At 43.0% G+C, this 21,278-nt stretch overlaps 1 protein-coding gene across 1 annotated transcript in view; it reads left to right on the top strand.

Annotated features, from left to right (window-relative positions):
* LOC126457405 (tyrosine-protein kinase Dnt-like) overlaps positions 1-21,278 on the top strand; it is a 233,936-nt gene that overhangs the window by 97,287 nt on the left and 115,371 nt on the right. The window contains exon 2 of the mRNA XM_050093674.1: positions 19,417-19,544. Coding sequence (XP_049949631.1) covers positions 19,417-19,544 — 128 coding nt within the window. The remainder of the gene's footprint in view (positions 1-19,416; positions 19,545-21,278) is intronic.

Genomic DNA, 21,278 nt, shown 5'->3' with positions numbered 1-21,278 from the left:
ATCACACACATCCATGCCCGAGGCAGGATTCGAACCTGCGACCGTGGCAGCAGCGTGGTTCTGAACTGAAGCGCCTAGAATCGCTCGACCACAGCAGCCGTCATATTTAGCTTCACCCAGACATATATTCATGATTAAAACAATTGAGGACTTGCAATATGGCGCCACATACTGCCTGAAATCTATCAAGTATTTGTCGGAATCGCTACTTCATTCGGTTCCAAGGATGGACCAACACGCTATTAAGATGGTTGTAATGCTGTGACTCATGAGTGTTTGTAGTGTGTGTTGTGTAATTGAAGCACACTGTGGTACGTAACAAACCAGTCATCGGCTTCATTCTGTGACACCCATTTAAGTCCTAACCACAGTCTTGTAGTTGGCAGAAACAAAGATATCGGCCTCGAGTTTCTGTCCAGTGGATTGCTTTTTCTGGTAGAAGGCTTCGAACAAAAAGCGTTTCTTGAAGGGTTTCTTGCACAAGATGCATTTTTGTCGTGAAATGTCTCATGTGTTAAGGATTATTTATTGTTATTTAAGTTATTCAACGCAAATATCCATTATAGAAAGAATAACAGCATTTCCAAGTCTCTCTTACCTGTCTACCGAGAAATTTGCTATGAAATTCGGCAATTAAGAACGAGACCCTCCTGCATCACATTCTGACTGTCTCTGGCTTGTTATACCCTCTCTGTTCACGCAAGCGGACCCTTTGGCCGTAAGATGGGAGCACTACGAGGCTAAGTGAAGTACAGTGTGTCTGCAGCTAATTATTACCCAAACGATTAGCTCTGTAAACGTCAATTACCTGGCCCCTGTGTAAATAGCAGGAAAAGATATTTTATTGTGTTCCCTGGATGGGCTGCTTATATTTTTGAAAGATTGGTCAGCGTTTGACAGTATTGACGGGAGTACATTCTTTGAAATTCTGAAGGCGGAGTGAAATGCTATTTGCATCTTGTACAGAAACCACTCAACATATGTAAGAGTCGAGGGGCATGAAAGCTAAGCAGTGTTTGAGAGGGGAATGAGACATGTTTGTAGCCTATCATTCGATCTATACGTTGAGGAGGCAGTAAAGGAAACCAAAGAAATATCTTGGCTTCAAATGGCTCTGAGCACTATGGGACTTAACAGCTGTGGTCAGCAGTCCCCTAGAACTTAGAAATACTTAAACCTAACTAACCTAAGGACATCACACACATCCATGCCCGAGGCAGGATTCGAACCTGCGACCGTAGCAGTCGCACGGTTCTGGACTGCGCGCCTAGAACCGCGAGACCACCGCGGCCGGCAAGAAATATCTTGAGTGTGGATTAAGTTTTAGAGAAGATATAAAAAGTATGAGGTTTGCCGATGGCGTTGTAGTTCTATCAGAGACACCGAAAGACTTGGAAGAGCAGTTATATGAAATGGACTGTGACTTGAAAGGAGGACACCAGATGAACGTCAGCAATGGCAAGACAAAGGCAATGGAAAACAGTCGATTTAAATGACATGTTACTGACGGAATTAGATTAGCAAACGAGACATTTAAAGTCGTAGTTGTTATTTGAGCAGCAAAATATTATGGCAGAAAAAGAAAAGATATAAAATGTAGACTGGCAATGGCCAGAAAAGCGTTTCTGAAGGAGAGAAATTTGTTATATCACATATAGATTTAACTGTACTGAAGTCTATTCTGAAAGTAAGTGTATGGAGTGTAGGCAAGTATGGAAGTGAAATATGAACGATAAACATTTTAGAAAAGAAGGGAACAAAATCTTTTGAAAAGGAGAGCTACAGGAGAATGCTGAAAAGGAGATGGATAGATCACGTAACCAATGAGGAACCACTGAACAGAACTGAGGAGAAAACAGATTTGTAGCACATTGTGAGTGGAACAAGAGATCGGGTAGTGGAACACATAGCGAGACATTAGGAGATCACAAATTTAATAATGGACTGAAGTGTGGTGGTAAAAATCGTAAAGTGAGACCAAGAGATGAATATCTAACCAGATTCCCAAGGATGTAAGTTGCAGTAGTTATTCAGAGCTGAAGAGTCTTGCACAGGGTAGACTAGCATGGAGAAGTAATTCAAATGAGTCTTCGGACTGAAGACCACATGACAGGAGACAGCATTTTATGCAGTATCCTTGCTCGGTGCAAACGAATGAATATCCGTGATACTGTGAGACAGTGATCCTCATTTTTACTAAGATGCTACACAATTAGTACTATTATACGTTGGGACTTCGTGAGATACAGTAACTTTCTCTCCTGGTAAAAATTACTACCCTAAGAATGTTGGCGGAACAGAAAAGGAAATCGTTTCGTCTTTTTCAGTGTGCTGCAATCATCCGACTTCTACCTCTGCTCGCGGCCAATCATGGCTATGGAGAAAATAGTTATTGAAACATGAAATGTTAATTTGACATATTCCTCGTCCAAATATCAGACGAACAATGAAAGAATTGTACCGTTCCTGGTATACTCCAACGGGGCCGAAGTGAAAACATTAGTAATGTGTTAGACACAGACAGATCATTAAAATAGCCTATACTCATCACTGTTATACAGTGACTTACGATACACAATAAAGATACTCTAGCCTAATTTACACAACCTGAACACTCTGAAATACGTTCAATTTCTGTAAATTTTCATTAGTGCTTGGAAGAACAAACTAACAATCACTAAATATGGGAAAAGGCCTGATATTCTGTAACTGACTTTATAAAGCCACAAAGTCACTTCCACTTCTTATGCAGTAGGTTAGTCTGTTAAAATGTATGAAGTACGAGGGTAAGTCAATTACTATCCGCAATTTAGTTATATTTTTGTTTATTTTGGTAGTACTGTCGTTTCACGTTTATGACACATGCTTTGTTTATTTGTAGTTATATCTTTGCAATTTTCCAGCTGCTACATTAGTTTCGTTATCACTGCCATGCTGCTAACCATGGCTGCTACGTTGTTTACTTGTACCAATGAAGAGCAACGTTCAGTGATCCGTTTTTTGTCGTCGGAAGGAGTATTAGGGGCCGAAATTCATCGAAGACTTTCGGTACAGTACGTGAACAGTGCTTTGCCACAACGGAGTGTCTACGGATGGATTGAAAAATTCCGAAATGGTCGCAGAAGTGTTAGGCATGATGAAAAAGCGGGATGACCGTTTACAGCCACAAATAAAGAAACCATTGAGCGTTCACGTGAAATGATTCTCTTACACAGAGGATTAACTATTGACGAAGTGGCACATCGTCAGCAAATTAGTCACGGTTCTGTCTAAGAAATAATCCTCAACAGACTTTAGTTTCATAAAGTTTGTGCAAGATGGGTCCTAGAACAACTCACACAGTCGCGTAAACAAACGTGCTTGGACATCTGCAGAAAACATTTGGATCGCTATGGTGACGAAGTGGACAACTTCTTAGACAGGATCATTACTGGTGACGAAACATGGATCCATCATTACGAGCCAGAGAGTAAACGGCAAAGTATGGAATGGAAACATCCAAGTTCGCCGTGCAAGGATAAGTTCAAGACCCAATCGTCCGCAGGAAAACTGATGCTTACTGCCTTTTGGGACGCACAAGGTCCAGCACTGGAACATTACGGGGGAAGGGCACAACAATAAACAGTGTAAGTTACAGTGAGATGCTTACTGCCAGGCTAAAGGCTGCAATTCGAATCAAATGCCGAGGATTGCTTTCAAAAACGTTGTGTTGTAGTACGACAATGCCAGTCCGCATACTGCTGCCCACATTGCTGAAACGCTCCAGACACTCAAATTTTTTAAGTACTGGATCATCCTACATATAGTCCTGATCTTGTCCGTTCTGACTATCACTTGTTTGTTCCACTCAAACAGGCATTAATGGGCCGTCGATTTGCCTCGGGTGAAGCAGTGAAAGAAGCGGTGCATTCCTTGCCCGCAGCTCAACCGGAAACCTTCTTTTATGGGGGAATCAGGAAGCTTGTACAACAATGGCCCAAGTGCGTTGAAACGCAAGGAGATTATGTAGAAAAATGATGTTATTGTAAGTTTCTTATTGAATTACAATAACTACTTTGTGAGTAATAACTGCCGACCGGGGTGGCCGAGCGGTTCTAGTCGCTACAGTCTGGAACCCCGCGACCGCTACCGTCGCAGGTTGGAATCCTGCCTCGGGCATGGGTTTGTGTGATGTCCTTAGGTTAGTTAGGTTTAAATAGCTCTAAGTTCTAGGGGACTGATGAACTCAGATGTTAGGTCCCATAGTGCTCAGAGCCTTTTTTTTTTATAATAACTCTAGAGTGAAATGACTGAAGTCATGGGACATTGATATTCACATATACATATGGCGGTAGTATCGCATACACAAGATACATAAAATCAATGTACTGGCGGAGCTGTCGTTTGCACTCAGGTGTTTAATGTACAAAGGGCTTACGATGTGACTGTGGCCACAAGATGGGAATCAACAGACGTTGTACGCAGAATGTTAGTTCTAGCTAGACATATGGGACATTCCGTTTCGTAAACCGTTTGGGAATTCAATATTCCGAGGTCCACAGCGTCAAGGATGTGCCGAGAATACCGCATTTCAGCCATTACCTCTCATCTTGGTCAACGCAGTGCCCGACGGCCTTCACTTAACGAACGAGAGCAGTGGGTCTGCGTAGTGTTGTCAGTGCTAACAGACAAGCAACTCTGCCTGAAATAACCGCATAAATCAACGTCGGACGTACGGCTAACGTATTCGCTACGACAGCGAGGCGAAATTCCGCATTAATGGGCTATGGCAGCAGACGACTGACACGAATGCCTCTCCTCACAGCACAACATCGTCTGCAGCATCTCGCTTGGGCTCGTGACTCTGTCAGTTGGACCTAAGACGACTGGAAAGCCATGGTCTTGTCATATGAATTTCGATTTCAGGTGGTAGGGCCGATGGTAGTATTTGAGTGTGGAGCAGACGTCACTAAGCCATGGATCCAGGCTGTCAAGAAGGCACTGTGCAAGGCGGACGTGGTTCCATCATGTTGCTGATTATGTTTACATCGAATGGGACTGGGTCCTCGTCCAACTGAACCGATCATTGACTGTACATGATTATATTCGGTAGCTTGGAGAACATTTGCAGCCATCCATGGACTTCATGTTCCCAAACATGTTACTGGGCCACAACTGTTCGTGATTGTTTTGAAGATCATTCTGGTGAATGATTTGGTCACCCAGATAGCCCGAATTGATTCCCATCGAACATTTATGGGACACAGTCGGCAGCACCGGCAACACTTTCGGAATTATGGACGGCTATAGGGGCAGCATGGCTCAGTATTTCTGCTGGGGACCTCCGACGACACGTTGAGTCCATATCACGTCGAGTTGCTGCACTGCGGCGGACAAAAGGAGATCCGACACGGTATTTCAAAAACTTCGAGTTTGGAAACATAACTTTCTGCATTCTCAGTTCGTAATGGTAAATTCCTCACTGAGCTTTATACTGCTGATTCGTTTTTTTAAAGAAATAAGTCTGGCATTAAAAAGAAACTTATCGTACAACCTTAGCTAACTGTAAGTGTTTTGTACTATGAATCGTACAATGATGATAGCTGGAAGACTACTGTTCGGAGGTTTAGGAGGTAATTCTTAATAGAACGACCTTTAAGGACAGGAACACGAAGCTACGAATGATTTTGGAGAAAAGCTACATATATATCCTTTACCAGTAACCAGTTAAATTTCCTCAGACTGCCCAAATAAATCTTATCACAGCCAGAAAAGAAAGAAGACAATTTCATCAAAGGAAATATCGGAAATCAGAACTGTTGGCCAGTGAGTCGGCTCACCTCTACGTACGTACCTGCTTCCTTTCCACTTCACCGACGCGTCTGTTGGCTGCTTTTCCTTGAAGGATCGCTTCCAATAACAACCGGCGAAGGGGAACAAGTCGCGAAACACAATAACGTTGTTTACCTCTCTGTTTTCCTTTTCCGGCTGCTACTGCTATCGACCGTCTGCTGTTCCGTCAATTATAATTGCAGCGGCAGACAGATCTGTCGGGTACAAAAACATTTCGGTTCTGCTGCCTCGGAGTCTGTGTTCTCAGATAACACAGCTCTGTCAATGTTTTTCTGTTTCTCCGCTCGTAGCCGGCTGTAACTTTTATTTGTAGCAGGTAGCGCTGGACAGGAGAAAAAAAAACAGGGTTCAATCAGGAAAACTGTCGCCTGCCGCTACTAGGAATCGTTTGACGGCCACAACATTAAGAATGGACTGAAAAATTCCGAAATGGTCGCGTAAGTGTTGCGCACGATGAAGGAGCCGGACGACCGTTTACCGCCAGAAACGAAGAAGTTGCTTTGCTCTGCAGATTTTATTGGATTGGACACTATCTGTGAGCATTACCAACATATTTCTCAAATGTACTGAATCCAGAGAAACAGATATTTTTGTATTTCACAAAGAGGCTTAATACCCTATTGCTATGTTATTAATGTATCAGTGTTGGAATATCTTGTAAAAGTTTAGGAGATACGAAAATAAATGATTACATGGGCTCAATCGTAGGTGGCAGATTTCGGTTCTTTGATATGCTACTGGGAAAATGCTGTAGATCTACAAAGGACACAGCTTCTTATAATATTGCTCAGATGTATGCTATTTGTAACAACTACGAATAGCAGAGTGTACTGAACGTGTACAAAGAAGAGCAAAATGAATGGTAACAGGTTAGTCTGACCCAACGAAGAAGTTGTGGGACATAAACTGGCAGATGAAGATAAACACCATCTACCACACGAAACATTAATTACAAAGTCTCAAGAACCAGTATCAAGTGAGGAATCTAGAAATGTAGTCAGCGCCTTGAACACTGCTCCAGTAGCGATCGCGAAGGCGAGATAATGATAATTACGGCACATACAAGGGCTTTGAAGCACTCATTTTTGCTGCGCTACATAATCGAATTGAACGAAAAAAATCCCTGATCTTTTAGTATGGCACATTGGAAAGTACCCTCTTCCATTCACTTCACAGTGCCTAGGAGAGTATGAATGTGGGTATGGATACGGCAGTAGTGCAATGTCGAAAATGGATGGAAATTGAAGACACAAAGAAGAGAACTGCAAATAGTTACAAACTTGTTCATTCAACTTCTCGTGCTTCTTATATTCTGGATCTAATACTGAGAAAAATAAATAATCAATTCCAACTGTACAGTGCTTCTGTAGACTTTGATGGCATTTTTTTCTTGGAATTCTGCATTGTCTAAAGCAAACATTTTGTACCTGACGTTTCCCCTCCTAATGCGGCAGATATCTTTCGACACAATGAGGACGTCGTTTTTGCGCAAGGCAGAACCCTTGGACACCTGAATATTCGTCAAAGAGAGCAATCGAAGCGCCGTGGGTCTGTCACTGATTATAATTTTACAGCGTTCACGGTGATAATGACACCCACAAAAACTGCTGCGGCTAAGTACATGGCTGTCGAGAGTAATCACTCAGCGGAGGACAGATGTCTGCCCTTAACAACACGAGATTTCCGTTGATGACTGTAACATAATTATCTTTATAGCTGATTGTTGCGGTTTCTCAGGAAACTGTGTAAAGAGGAGATGGTGTATGTCAGTGATGCAATAGCGCTTATTCCGCAACTGCAGAGACGAAAATGTTTACTGTGGAAACAGCAATACTGAAATCGGACTATCAATCTCGCTACAGTTTGCAGAGGTATTCTCGTCTTGCATTCATTTGTTAAGCTGTACCGTTACTGAGAATGGTGAATGGAGGTCATTTTTTGGAGACTGGGAGTAGGGACATGTCATATTTCATCAAATGTTCGCATTTTTGCTACTTGTTGGTGGGACAATATTAACGGTCAGAAGTGCAGACATGAGTTAGTGTAAAAGCATGTGCGACTACAAAGGGCCGCAATTGTTCCAGTGATCCATCTGCAGGATGATAATGTCTGTGCACACTGAATTACTGCGATCGATGAACTTTTCAGAAAGAGTATATCCAGGGCAATATTTCTGGATCTGCGCTGAGTAGGACATATCTAGAGGGTGATCAGAAACAGCCTGAAGAGCTTGTAAGAGTTTTACGGGGTAGATTGTGCTGAGAAGTAATCGTTTAGCAAAAAAGTACAATATGTTGCGCTGTTCTAATTTAATTAGCGTCGATGTTAGCCAGTCAAGTCGTTGGGGGCGCATATTCAAACAGGCTGCCACAGACAGTGTCCCCAAACGTGTTCTTCATTTGATTTCCTCAAACCGAACAAACGTAGCTCTTGTTCACCGGGTTTAAATGTACTACTTCCGAAAACACACAATTTAGTTGATAATGAATAACTGATAAGCCACAGTCACACAGATGTCGGTGCATTACTGCATTTTAGGAAGTGAAAATGCTTGAGTTTACCCGTGAAACATTCTGATTGGCTAACGTCAATGCGAATTAAATCGGAAAAGTTGAGACGTAGCGAATTATTTTCTCAATAATTATTTCTCAGCACATCGTAAGTTACAACACCCTTAGAATCTTTTCAGGCCTTTCTGTCATCAAAAGAAATCATGAGACGTGTAGAATTTATAAGGAATAATATGTATCGCCGATAGAGCTCGTGAATCATATGACAGATATTATTCCACGTCGCAAATGCAAGATGATTTCGGTCCATCCCGTCATCGTAGGCTGGTGTCAAGTAATTTCTACATTATTGTAACTACTGTCCACACCATTACCGTGGCTTGTGATCCTTTTTTCTTCGTATCTATATTTCAAATTTCACTATCAACGAAGGTTATCAGACAGAGAAGTATCATTGCCGATAATTAGCCAGACAGAGAACTAACATTTCCCAAAATCAGTGATGCATCCATTCACAAACTTTCATTCATTGTCATCAAGTAATCCAGTCAGCAGCTTTCAATCGTCCAGAAGTCATCTCCCAGTCATCATGATCATGACTGTTATCAAAGCATCATCGAGTCCTAATCGTCACCGGATCATCATCAAATCACAATCATCATTAATATAATCACCACCGTTAGTAGTAGCTAATCGTTGTAATAACTCTTTAGTCCAATTTCTCGATCACTGTTTACATTTTGCCATTCATTCATCGTGTACATTCTGACCGAAATTAAATACCAACAAGCAATCCCTGACTCACTAACTGCCACGTTCCTGCAAGCTTTCCATGTGCGATTTGAATGTTAGATATATTTACGAGAATGGTTATCATATCTAAAGTGCTGTTATGCAGTCACCGCTCTAATGGTTTTCCTTTGCACGAAGTCTGCGATGCTAGAAAAGAACCTACACGTATTATGAATTACTTATTTACTGTAATTACTTCAAGATTGATGCGCATCTTAGCACTTGGTCTTCAAGATGTGACTGCCCCTTACCGATGGCCAGTTGGCCACTACGTGTTCGTACATGGAAAACAAATGTTGTGTCCTAAAAGAGTGTTAACAGCATGTGAATATCGACTTCCACGTACGTGAAATGTCAGTAGCGGGGCCTTTTCTAAAGCTGTTATGAGCTTATGTAGAATAGTGTTTCACGCTTCTGTATGCCGTTGGATGGCGTAAAAGTGTTATTTACTATAGGAGCTCTGCAGATAATGATAGCCGATCAAACCGATGACATACATTAAGAATCGAGAGAAGCCAAACAGAAGGGCCGAAAATTATGTCTTCTCCATATAGCTGGAAATTTACACAACGGTAAATTTTAGCACAGTAATTTAGCACGAGTCAAGGGTTTTGTAGTGCTGAGAGATTTGACTTTCTTCGAAATATCCACTGTTTAATTCCACATGATCAGACCCTGGAACTTATGACAAATCCATACTTAATGGCACGTCATGCATTAAAAATCATTATATTCCCGCAGAGCGAAAAATGTATCGATGACTAGGTTGAAAATCTTTGCGATATCAGTGACGACATTATAGTTGAACTGATATTAAGTGTCAAACAGCTCAGTGAAAATATTTTATAGAAGTTAAAAAAATCTGAAACAATTCTGCATACAGCAATGATAGACAAACTGACTTTAATGTCAAGGAAGAGTACTAGAACCGAAAAAAGAAAACTTTTCTAAATGACCATACGTTGGTTACGCCTTGTCCTGCACCTGGAGCTCTCAAATGGTAACGAGTCAGCGACAAGAGCAGAGAAGATGGTGCCTTTATCCTAGGTTTCACCGGTTATTACATAGGCTCATCCATTCGAATGTTTAACCTGAACTGTCAGAACTAGGAAACCGTTGTGTTAGTATTAGTCAAGATATCTTTACGTTAGACGTCAATTCTTGTGTTTTGTACCGGGTAAAATAAGACTTAGTTCAAGTGCTGTAGGAAAACCCAATTGTCATTAAAGTTCGCAAATAACTATATAAACAGCCTATATGTGGGGAAGACAACTAGAAGTAGGCTACTGTTCATATCAGGTTCCGCACATCTCGCATTTAATGCAAATCACAAAACTATACTGGGCCGCAACTTATTATCCTTTTACTCCATGGCTGCTGGATGATTTTCCAAGTCGTATTTGAAAAGTAAACATGAACTATCTGAGTTGAATATGCCGTTTATAAATCATCCAACGGCCAATGCTATCATGGCATACGGGAATGGTGTAATAAACATTGAAATGGGTTTTCATTCGAATAGTAGATTGCCGTTTTAATAACAAAGTATTTTGTCTTGCTTTTTGACAGTGCATTAAAAATCAAGAATGGACAATGGACTTTTATCCTAACGTATTAAGAAATGCATTTTAACAAATGAACTAAAAATAAAATAAAAAATATTAATGATTTCCAAATTAAAATTTTGCACAAAATATTCCCGACAGTTGTGCCTGTAACATACTACTTACGTTGACTCCATTGTTTCTGGCTACCTCTCGAAACACACACTTTGGCATCAGAGAATGTGGCAAAATAAATTTTTAAAATTTTATTTTTATGTGATAGGATCAAAACACCTCTCATCTGCTTTCATTCTACGGTTTTGCTTTAGGACCTTTAGACCGATACCGGTAGGCGTTTTGAAGCGTTCTATGATCGTATGAAATGCAAATCAAGTGTTAACATACAAATTGCTTAATGGAGCAAAGCTACACCTCTAGACACGTCTCATTCTTTCTTTCCAAGCTATTTCACACACTTCTTGTTTCGATACAGTTTTAATCTGTATAGATGGACAATTGTGTTTTTCAACGTATTGGTTTTCCGAGAAATTTCCTTCCACTGAACGTCTATTACGGTGTTTCAGCGTTGGTATCAAGTCATTGCTCTGTACCTTGAATATTTACTGCATATTTCGGTTTGTCTTAAAGTTACATTTACAGCGCGGATAATTTTTTTTTCGAGTGCAGAGATCTAAGATACTGAGTGTGACGACGACTATGCATGCACAGAAACAGAGGAAGGTGGTGTATCCTACTGCCTACGGAAATTAACCAGTTCTCGACGAACTCGTTAATGTCAAAGCAACGAATTTTGTCGAATAGTTTTTACTGATGCAGTCACTTTTACTAATATTTTATTAGTACAATGCATTTTGCCAGCATGTTGCCATCATCACGTGCATTATACAGTTACTTATACAACAGCTCATAGGTTATGTACATTGGCTGTGTGTGCCAGTGGGATTAAGAATCGAAAAATAAACCAGTGTCGAAGGATAAATCTGTTACAGTATGTACATTATGTGAATAGCATGATTAGGTAATATATTAATACGTTTTCTTACATCTTTGTTGGCGATTTCATTCTCTGGCACACAGAGCACAGTAACGGGTAAATCAAAACTTAGCATTTTCACAAACATCTGTTTACATCTTTCCGAAGAGTTTTAAAATCTAAGATAAACTACTTACAATTTCCTAGACTGTTAACATCTTTCCAGAGAGTTATTAAATCTAAGTTAAACTACCTACAATTTCAAACACAGTAATATATACCTATAGTGAAGATGACGACTTTTATGTAGATGTATTGGCAATATGGAGAATGTTACATGGATACTGAATGAAAACTATTCTGTCAAGGAAACAAACATTTAATCTTGGAGAAGTTTTTAAAGAAGTTAACATTATTACTTTGAAGCTTATAATTTAATAATACATCTCTATGTGCTGCGCCATGAATAAAGATTTCCAGTTCTTCATATAAGTCCATTTATTGTCCCTTATTCTTTACCTGTTACTGTGTTCTGTGTGCCATAAAATTAAATCGACAACAGAAATGTAAGCAAACGTATTAATATATTACCTAGTCATGCTATTCACATGATATACACACTGTAACAGATTTATCCTTCCACACAGGTTTATGTTTCGATTCTTAACCCCACTGACCCACACAACTAATGAACATAACCTATAAGCTGATGTATAAGTAACTGTATAATGCACCTGATGATGGCAGCATGCTCCCGAAATGCATTGTCCTAATAATAAAATATTAGTAAAAAGTGACTGCAGCAGTATCAATTATTCCACATAATTTTATAATACAGTCGCAAACCCCAAACAACATCTATATAACATGGATAAATTTAAATTTAAAAAACGAATTTTGTGTTTATGTCTATTATTCACTTTTATTTTACTGCTTGCTTTGTTTTCGAGACAATCAAAGGGTGAAAAAGGACACGATATGTGTACAAAGAGTATTATCTGAGACCAAACGTAAGAAACTGAAATACGATTTAAGTTATACAATACCTGAACAAAGAAAATGCCTGCTCAGTGCATAAATAAGAACGTTGATCAATGACCAGTTCAGAAAGAAACCTCCAAAAAGCAGAGATCGCTGGTAAAGCATTTATTTCGATAACCAGATAAATGGACACTTTGTACTGCCTTATAAATGTTACAAAACTGTTGTGGCATTTGTGACCACTTGTTAACATGTGGATTGTCGGCCACCAGTAACAGACGACGAACCTTTGAAAGTCCCTGCCATTAGTGCAGGTGAAACGCAAGAAATTTCGTTGAACAAACTTCAGGTTGAGTAAACGTTTGGAAATGGTTGGATGAGAAATTTTTATCAGCTGTAAGTTCTCAGTTGTGCAGAGAATTTACTGTACCGCCTCATTCACGAACATCCACTGTGAATAAAATGTGTTATCATCAGTAGCTTATTAATTCAGTTAATATGTTTCGACTTTTTTTAAAGGAGAGTCGCTTAAAACCACTCTTCGACAGTGAGGCGCCAAAATGCACAACAGACACCACGCACGACACTCACAATTTTGCTGGTGACGTACTTGTACAAACGACCATTTGTGAAAAGCGAATCGCAGTTCAAGACAGGTACTTTCACGAGCGATCGACTGAGACAAGAAAGTCACTCAGGTAAAAAGGGCTCCACTGTTTCTGTGTTAATCTCTCTGGAATTCATATTATTCATTAACAATAGTACTGCATAAAGGCTGGATTAGAAGCTAACAGAAAAACCGTGGTTCAAAAGAATGACTTTACTGCTGGTAATGTAACACTTTTCGGACTCAGCCTTCTTGAAGTACCTAGGAGCAACATGCTGCATGTAGATATAAAGGTTACAAGATGTGCACGCAGAGTGTGACCAGCAAAACACTGAGTCCTTTTATGACTGTTATGTGCACATCTCGTAACCTTTGTATCTACAAGCAGCATGTTACGTACGAATCTGAAGAGGGCTAAGTGTGAAACGTGTCATTTATGAGAAAGAAAGTCATTCAGTTTTTGAAAGCCGGCCGCGATGGGCGAGCAGTTCTAGGCGCTTCAGCCGGGAACCGCGCAAGTGCTACGGTCTCAGGTCCGCATCCTGCCTCGGGCATGGATGTGTGTGAAGTCCTTAGGTTAGTTAGTTTTAAGTAGTTCTCAGTTCTAGGGAACTGATGACCTCAGATGTTAAGTCCCATAGGGCTCAGACCCACTTGAACCATTTGGTTTTGAAGCATGGCTTTTCGGTTAGCGACCAATTCAGCCTTTGCCCAGAGCTACTGTTCATTATCAACTTTGTCTCATTCACTTAAAAGAGCCCATGATCACTATGAAGGTCTGTTCAAAATATTCCAGAACTCCGTCCACAAGTTGTTTCTGCGCTTACCTTTTACCTATTATGCATGGTATCCTTCGAAATGCTCTTCTCCACAACTGATACACCGCTCCTAACGCCGTTTCCACATCCGGAAGTAGTCTTGTTGCGCCTCTTGCTGGATCGCGTGAAGCGCCGTCTGCGAATTTTCTTTTATCTCGTCTGACGTTACAAATCTTCGACGTTTCTACGGGGTTTTCAAGCCTGGAAACAAAAACAAGGCTCCAGGGTCAAGGTCTGGAGAGTAGGGAGGATGAGGCAGCACAGTGATTTCGTTTTTTGCCCAATGGTCACTCACCACCAGGGATGAACGTGCTGGTCTGTTATTGCATCAAAACCGTGAACTCCCGGCCCACCACCAATTATGATTCTCTTAAAGAACATCTAGTTCCCATTTGCGCGATCCAAAATCTCTTCACTGAATGCGAAGCGAAGGTCTTTCTGGTCTTGGCTCATGAGCCGTGGGACGAAATTGGCGACGACAGGATGCATTCAAAGAAGCTGTGTCAGCATTTCGCTACATGATCTAACCAATATGCTACAGTCTTCTACAATCTCTCAGACAGTTACTCTTCGAATGGCTTGCAAAAATTCGTTGACGTTATTAACATGAGCGTCGTCGGTAGAGTCAAAGGACATCCTGAACAATGGTCATCTTGAAGTTCCTTCCAGTCTTTTTTCTAAACCGTGTGAACCATTTGTAACAAAAAAATGGCTCTGAGCACTATGGGACTTAACATGTGAAGTCATCAGTCCCCTAGAACTTAGAACTACTTAAACCGAACTGACCTAAGGACATCACACACATCCATGCCCGAGGCAGGATTCGAACCTGCGGCCGTAAAGGTCGCGTAGTCCGAGACTGAAGCGCCTAGGACCGCTTGGCCACACCGTCCGGCCATTCATAACACCAAGTACGACTTAAAGCACTCACTATCATAGATTTCATGCATCATTTGATGTGTCTCTGTTAAGGTGTTCCTCAGTTTCAGCAAAATTTAATGCAGACGCGTTGCTCTTCTAACTCTGCGTTCTCGATATTCGCAAACTGCGCTACACAACGTTCTACTCAATACAGCCACCGAACAATTACTAACAGACATACTACACTCCTGGAAATGGAAAAAAGAACACATTGACACCGGTGTGTCAGACCCACCATACTTGCTCCGGACACTGCGAGAGGGCTGTACAAGCAATGATCACACGCACGGCACAGCGGACACACCAGGAACCGCGGTGTTGGCCGTCGAATGGCGCTAGCTGCGCAGCATTTGTGCACCGCCGCCGTCAGTGTCAGCCAGTTTGCCGTGGCATACGGAGCTCCATCGCAGTCTTTAACACTGGTAGCATGCCGCGACAGCGTGGACGTGAACCGTATGTGCAGTTGACGGACTTTGAGCGAGGGCGTATAGTGGGCATGCGGGAGGCCGGGTGGACGTACCGCCGAATTGCTCAACACGTGGGGCGGGAGGTCTCCACAGTACATCGATGTTGTCGCCAGTGGTCGGCGGAAGGTGCACGTGCCCGTCGACCTGGAACCGGACCGCAGCGACGCACGGATGCACGCCAAGACCGTAGGATCCTACGCAGTGCCGTAGGGGACCGCACCGCCACTTCCCAGCAAATTAGGGACACTGTTTCTCCTGGGGTATCGGCGAGGACCATTCGCAACCGTCTCCATGAAGCTGGGCTACGGTCCCGCACACCGTTAGGCCGTCTTCCGCTCACGCCCCATCATCGTGCAGCCCGCCTCCAGTGGTGTCGCGACAGGCGTGAATGGAGGGACGAATGGAGACGTGTCGTCTTCAGCGATGAGAGTCGCTTCTGCCTTGGTGCCAATGATGGTCGTATGCGTGTTTGGCGCCGTGCAGGTGAGCACCACAATCAGGACTGCATACGACCGAGGCACACAGGGCCAACACCCGGCATCATGGTGTGGGGAGCGAACTCCTACACTGGCCGTACACCACTGGTGATCGTCGAGGGGACACTGAATAGTGCACAGTACATCAAAACCGTCATCGAACCCATCGTTCTACCATTCCTAGACCGGCAAGGGAACTTGCTGTTCCAACAGGACAATGCACGTCCGCATGTATCCCGTGCCACCCAACGTGCTCTAGAAGGTGTAAGTCAACTACCCTGGCCAGCAAGATCTCCGGATCTGTCCCCCATTGAGCATGTTTGGGACTGGATGAAGCGTCGTCTCACGCGGTCTGCACGTCCAGCACGAACGCTGGTCCAACTGAGGCGCCAGGTGGAAATGGCATGGCAAGCCGTTCCACAGGACTACATCCAGCATCTCTACGATCGTCTCCATGGGAGAATAGCAGCCTGCATTGCTGCGAAAGGTGGATATACACTGTACTAGTGCCGACATTGTGCATGCTCTGTTGCCTGTGTCTATGTGCCTGTGGTTCTGTCAGTGTGATCATGTGATGTATCTGACCCCAGGAATGTGTCAATAAAGTTTCCCCTTCCTGGGACAATGAATTCACGGTGTTCTTATTTCAATTTCCAGGAGTGTACAAGGAAACTTTCAACAGGTATGCATTAAACACAGGCATGTGCAGGGATGCCAATCATATTTGAACCCAACACACCATTGGCGCGAAATTACGAATGTTTCGGAACTTTTCATACAGACCTCGTAGATTGTAGGACTGTTACCGAGCGGCCAAGTGACCCTCTACCGCTGACGTAAGACATGGCGGCGAAGTGGTGTGTACATACCGGGCGTTTCTATGGAAATAGCTCACTAAGATTGGTGACATGGAACCGTGTTTCAAAGTGCCCATGACCACAATTTCGAACGAACTCTAGCGATTTTCTGGTGTATCGACGCGGACCATCCTACGTGGCAACAATGAATAGTGCTTCACTCGGAGCAACAAGACAGAAGAACATTCGTGTAAAGATCCTAACCGGCAGGAACAGGAGACGAACGTCGTTCCTTGTCAGTTTCTAATCCGGTAGGAATTACTGCAATCAGTGAACGCAGATACTTATCAATCTATTTACGAGCGAACGTTGCAAAGAAAAATGCATACGCTGTACATATTAAGTCAGGAGCATCGCACAAGGCCATTGGCCACAGCGGCTTAGAAGGCTGGACGTCTTGAACATATATATAAAATAAATACAGTAGCTGACTGGAGACATGTAGTGACCTCCGATTTCGCTTCTTTCCAAGTGCCGGAACGTGTCGGTTGCACCCTGGACCGAATGAAACGTGTAACGGAGAATGTGTGGAGAGAAACTTCCTGACCGAAGATGGTTCTGCAGTGTTTTCCGGGGTGCTTTCCACACGTTACGTACATTAATACAGGTTACCATTAAGAGGAACGTTGAAAATTATTTAAAAATTCTCGGTGGTCAAGTGTTGCCGTTTTTTCTTCATCTTTACTACTAGTAGGCTGTATACATATCCGTATTCCAAAACGACAACACCTGTGGTCACACCAATACCAAGTGTTACCCCCTCCAGAAAATGAAATTGGAGTTGAAAAGATGACGTTTTGTCTCCGAATAAAAGATTCAAGCCAAATTGCAACTGATTCTGCTAAGTGCCAGCAGTACTTCCAACGATGGTGAAATCGCGAGTAGGGTTGCATACAAGCTCGAGGGAACTACTGTAAATGTGACTGGAAATCAGGATACGTTGTCTGATGTTTAAGGGGATGTTATCGGTAATTTTACGTATCATCTGGTCCGTTCGTGGTTTCATGGACACTCCGGCATCCTATTGCATCTCGACTGGCTGGCTGAATCACCAGATTTTAACCACAAAGATAATCTCCGGGGCTATTTTATGGGATGTAATCATGAATGAGAGGCTTCTTAAGGCTTTCGTGGCCACTTGTTGACAAACTGCCTATTGGCGTCTGTCTCGGGTTCTTCGGCCGACGTTCATATAATGATTTTTCTGACGTTTCGCCAGCACGAGTGGCTGGCATTGTCAAAGCTTCATCCTCCATTGCCGGTGGTGAACTGGAGCCGAGCTCGCGGGCGCAGACTATATGTACCTGGCGCGCCAATGTCCGAGGACTTCTCTGCGGTCATTTCCGGTGCGATTCTCATCTTGCTACCTATGAGGGTCGTTTGCTGCAGTACGGGAAGCCAGGATCCGTTTACCTTAAGGCTTTCCTCTTTCTTGTTCAAACTGTTCGCGTGTTTTTGTATTTCTACAGCTTCTCTGAACAAGCTCGTGTGATAGTGCTTCTCTACAGCCAGAACTTCCGTGTCGGTGAATTTTATTACGTGGTCGGTCTCATGATTAGTACGCTTGTAACGAGAGCAGGACGAATATGTGAGCCGTAACACCTTGAACGAGAAATGCAACACCTGGAAACTGTCCTGAGGAGCAATGGGTACTCCACAAATTATATTAGAAGTGTAACAGAGCCAAACACTCGGCGAAGTAAGGAACCAGAAAAAGAAATGTCGGGTACGGCCTTTCTGACGGACAGAATCGGCCGTATATTGCACAAATATGGCGCAAAGACGGTTTTCAAACCGACAAGGAAGATCAAAGAGTGTCTTAGGTCGGCGAAGGAGAAAATAAACCCACTTGCAATGTCGGGAATATACCGTATACCATGCACATGCGGAAAAGTTTATGTCGGAATGACTGGACGATCCATCAACACCAGGATCAAAGAGCATAAGCGACATTGCAGGTTGGGGCAGGTGGAGGAATCGGCCGTGGCAGAGCACGCACTGAATGAGACCGACCACGTAATAAAATTCTCCGACACGGAAGTTCTGGCTGTAGAGAAGCACTATCACACGCGCTTGTTCAGAGAAGCTGTAGAAATACAAAAACACGCGAACAGTTTGAACAAGATAGAGGAAAGCCTTAAGGTAAACGGATCCTGGCTTCCCGTACTGCAGCGAACGACCGTCACAGGTAGCAAGAGGAGAACCGCACCGGAAATGACCGCAGAGAAACCCTCGGACGTTGGCGCGCCAGGTACATATAGTCTGCGCCCGCGAGCTCGGCTCCAGTTCACCACCGGCAATGGAGGGTGAAGCTTTGACAGTGCCAGCCAGTCATGCTGGCGAAACGTCAGAAAAGTCATTATATGAACGTCGGCCGAAGAATCCGAGACAGAAGCCAATAGGCAGTTTGTCGTGAATGAGAGGCTTAAACTGTTTATGGTGAAATTGGAGATACTTACAGAAGTTTTTTGGGGGTGACAAAGTATTTATCCGATATGATTATCTCAGATAGGCTACAGGAAGACAGCTGAGGATGTCCTATCGTCATGTGGGAGCTCATGCGTCCGCGTTGCCAGCTGTGGCACCACAAGTGACGGCTTGCTTGTGTCTGTTGCAGGCCTGTCGGCGGAGCTGTTCTACGTGCGAGAGGGCGTGGTCAACACGTACGCCATGAACTTCGTGGTGCCCGTGCCGGCGCACATCAGCGATCTGGTCTTCTCCTGGCAGTCGCTCGCCAAAAACCCGGTGCGTATTTACATTCAGAGCTCTGAATGTTTTAGAGCAACCAACTTTCGTAGCTTTTACTAAATTCAGTGTTGTAATCCAGTTCCATTCTCAGTTAATTGTGTACCAAGAAACCACTGGAGATCCCAGTGTTCCACTTACTCTTAGACTGCAATCATTTCACATGTGGAACAGAGCAGTGACCCATGGAGACTCGTTCCAGCAAATAAGTGGCCCCTTTCTGTCAAAGCGCGTTATGCTGAGGGGTTTCAACCTTGCCTAGTGAGTTCTCAAAATGCACATGAAGTGGGATCATTTGAACATACTATTGGCTGCTTGTCTCTCGCGAAAGCAGTGGAACTACTCAGACTCTGTGTTCTTCAACCGTTTTGTGAAAGCACACTCCGACGAAAAGAGGCACCGAGACCCGATGGGATGAGATTTTCTTTTTCCGACAACAGATAACACAGAACCCGTTCGTTGTTCCGAGACACAGCTAGTGTGGGAAGTCAAGAGCAGTTTTCCAAATTTTTGTGCAAGACATGACCGACCGTGAATTGATAGGATAAAAAAGCGAGACAATGACGTAAGCTCGTGAGTCCCTGATTCTCATACAGTGCAGCCTAAAAGGCTACCGACTGGAGAATGAGATTTACTCAGTTTTCGTTGGGAGAAAAACAGTAATACGACAAGTACACCAATAGCTAAAGTTGGACGAACTTTTTGTCACCGGTGGGCATTTTTGACGTGAACTCTGAGCAAAGCACACACAGGAGATGGTAAAAACCCAAAGATTTCACTTAGCTACAAAGAAGCGAAGAAGACGCACTTCTGGATATCGCTTCGAGAATGACACTTGCACTTAAATTTCTCGCTGTTTGTGAGGAAACTTTAATTCCGATCACGTTTCCTTCGCTTTAGTGTACATCATCCACAGTCTGCTCGTCAACACATAACAGTTTTGGTGAGAATATCTAGCGGCATCGGCTGGTTAGGAAGGAACGAAGTTAAGAATTTTCTAGTAATTCAACGCATCCATGTAAGTTCACCCACGATTAGGCGGAGAGGCGTGGTGGTATGGTTAATTTACTTTCTCTACCGGTACAGTCCCGCAATCATAATTATCGACCCGCGGCTACGTTATAATGCTAGGAAGTTGGCCACTACCGACCACAGTTTCTTATCCGACAAATTTACCGGAACTGTTGTTGTTTATCATAATTTATTTTCATGTTTCGTTTAGTCGTTCTTTGTCATGTGTTGAACTAATTGTAAGTAATGTCCATATTAATATGTGAACACTGAATACTCTGTAATAAAATTTGCTTCGCGAGGCAGAAGGTTTTGATTTCATATCTAGTGAATCCCGTTTCTCATGCAGTTTATTCGTACTGAACTCTGGGAATGTCAAGACCTACGACTCACTGGCAGGGCAATTTCTGCTTTCATAATAGCGTTTGTTGAAATCAGTTAACTTTTTTATTGAGTCTCAGAGTTGTTCAAGAACCGATCTGCCTCTCAGCAGGGCAGCTGATGCAGGAGGAAGGCTCAACTCGATTGGCATCTCATACACTGCTGATGTATGGTATCACGTCCAGCTTATTCTTACTAAGTATAAGTTTTCACTTACGCTCTGTAAGAGTAAGTCGGATGTGAAATGTATCAGGAATGTTGCATTCTTTTCACAATAGCGAGCTACTGAACCGCGTAAGGAAAGAACAAACTAAATATTTGATGGTCAATACGATGGCGTCA

This window comes from Schistocerca serialis, chromosome 1, assembly GCF_023864345.2.
Source record: "Schistocerca serialis cubense isolate TAMUIC-IGC-003099 chromosome 1, iqSchSeri2.2, whole genome shotgun sequence".
NCBI lineage: Eukaryota > Metazoa > Arthropoda > Insecta > Orthoptera > Acrididae > Schistocerca > Schistocerca serialis.
This window is presented reverse-complemented; position numbering and strand designations above follow the sequence as displayed.